This window comes from Primulina eburnea, chromosome 7 (genome assembly GCF_022965805.1).
Source record: "Primulina eburnea isolate SZY01 chromosome 7, ASM2296580v1, whole genome shotgun sequence".
In the NCBI taxonomy this organism is placed as follows: Eukaryota; Viridiplantae; Streptophyta; class Magnoliopsida; order Lamiales; family Gesneriaceae; genus Primulina; species Primulina eburnea.
Window position 1 is genome coordinate 4,578,170 of NC_133107.1, and position 2,316 is coordinate 4,580,485.

The 2,316-nt window shown below is 34.3% G+C and overlaps 1 protein-coding gene across 1 annotated transcript; it reads right to left on the reverse strand.

Moving 5' to 3' along the window:
- Positions 1-510: 510 nt before the first annotated feature.
- Positions 511-1,560, reverse strand: LOC140837418 (protein FAR1-RELATED SEQUENCE 5-like). Its single transcript, XM_073203571.1, has 2 exons — positions 1,068-1,560; positions 511-839 (listed from the first exon to the last, which is right to left on the reverse strand). Exons 1-2 carry the CDS (start codon positions 1,558-1,560, stop codon positions 511-513), a joined length of 822 nt encoding a protein of 273 aa, XP_073059672.1.
- Between the last annotated feature and the right edge of the window lie 756 nt (positions 1,561-2,316).

A 2,316-nucleotide genomic window follows, 5' to 3' on the forward strand; every position in this document is an offset into this window, starting at 1 on the left:
CTCGAATTTTCGGCAACTACATGAAATCATCTTTGTGCTAGGATTAAATGTCACCCTCCATTCTCCTTCTTTATCAATTCGCCCGACAACATATTCAAATAATGGTTGAGTTTCATTTTTATATTTTATGTAAGCAGCTGCGAACAAAACAAACTCTACTTGAAATAGATGAAAGATAGTGAGGGTATAAATTTCAGAAAGTTGACGCAACATAGGAGAACTCTCTAGCTTTAATCTCGGTAATTTTTGACGTGTCTCAAATTCACATCTTAGCTCATTGTACAGCTTTTCCTCCAAGACCTGTTCGAAGTGCTTAAAAAATTGCATTATATCTAAGTCGGGTTTCATACAACTCTTGACATCAGAATTGACACTTTCACTGAGTTGTGTGCTTCTCATACCAAGTGTGAAAGCCTTGTTCATGTAACAAGCTGCCCATTTCTTCTTTATATTGTAAGTGGATTGCACCCATGTGTTTTCTTGAATATTATATTGTACTAGTAGAACACTCTAAGCCTCCTCGAATCGGGTCTCATCGTCAATGCCATACATGCATCTCTTAAAATCAGTTAAGAAATGAGAACCATCTTTCATCAAGTTTCCCAAGTCTTTGATGACATTTTGCATCAAATGCCATGGGCACAATCCATGAAATACCTCAGGCATCACCTCCTGTAAGGCCTTTGCCATAGCTTGATCCTGATCAGTGAAGATAGTGAGAGGCTTTTTTTGCTTGTGTGCCTCTAAAAAAGTTTCGAACAACCATTTAAATGATGTAGCAGTCTCATCATACAAAAGTACTGCACCAAAAATCACTGCTCCTCTATGATGATTGAAACCTGAAAAGATAGCAAGTGGTCGGTATGCACGGTTCGTACAATACGTGGTATCTAGTGACACAACATCACCAAAATACTCATAGTCGATTAGCATTCTCGCATCAGCTCAAAAAACATTTGTTATCTGTTCCTCCACATCCATCTGATTAGCATGGTAAAATGATGGATTTTTAGATAATTGTTGTTGAAAATATCGCATCAGACAACCAACTTCCCCATATACCATACTTCTTTGTCTTTTGGATCGAATATAATTTTTAGCATCCAACCTTGTATAACCAAGACCATCTATTCCCCCTGCATGCTTACTCATCAACTGAAAATTTGATTTTTGTTTAAGCCCAACATCCTCTGTCAAATCAATCTCATAGGCTTGAACTTCTGTAATTTTACGTTGGGAAGACAACATATGAACTGTTTCTTGAATATGGAGTGAGTGATTATGCTCTTCGATAAACTCATTAACTTTATATTTACTATCCACAAATGTGACACCCATTCTTACTTTACAATTTGTTCGAGTCTCAAGCCGAGGATTGAGTGTCGATGATTCTCTTTTGTCATTTTTACGAACACCCTCCTTGCAACAAACATATTTATACGAAGTTATAAATCCGGTGTTATTTTTCTTGTTAAAATAATGCTTCCTAACTCCAAATCCAGTTTTCCCACCATATTCAACCCAAAACTTCCAAGACTCGTCTAGACTATCAAATTCCATACCAATCTTAGGCTTGAATTCGATATTTGAATTATAATCCATCAAGAATCTGAAATTATCAATAAAATTTTTGGCTTGTTTCAGATCAATAGCAACATAAAAATAGAAACCAATAAAATCAAATAAAAAAATCGATAGCTAAACAATTAGAAAAAAAATTAGACATTTGAAAGAAGAAAAAATCGAACCTGGTATGTTATAGTATTTCCTGCAAAAAAATAATAATAAAATTGAGTGAGAGGAAAAACGAGAAAAAGAAGAAAATGGACAAAAGAAGACGAGATGAAAACAAATGTTTATACTATTTTCATATAAAAGTGTGTGAATAATGTTTGTGGAAGAGAGAAAAATGGAGGGAAAAAAAGTAGAAAAAGAGAGGGAAAAAAAGAGAAAAGAAAAAAGAAAAATTAAAAAAAATAAAAAAAAATCAATTTGTGCACAGCATCATGCTGTGCACAGCAGGGGATCGGGTTCCGACCGATGATGTTACCAATAAATTAATATCTGCATATAATAATTATTACCGCTTTTAGTGGAAACATATTTTTATTGGCAAAAACTTGTGTGATACGGTCTCACGGGTCGTATTTTATGAGACATATCTCTAGTTTGGGTTATCCATGAAAAATTATTACTTACTTTTTATAATAAGAGTATTACTTTTTATTGTGAATATCGGTAGGGTTGACCTGTATCACAGATAAAGATTCGTGACACCGTCTCACAAGAGACCAACTCTTTTTATTTTGGAATCTC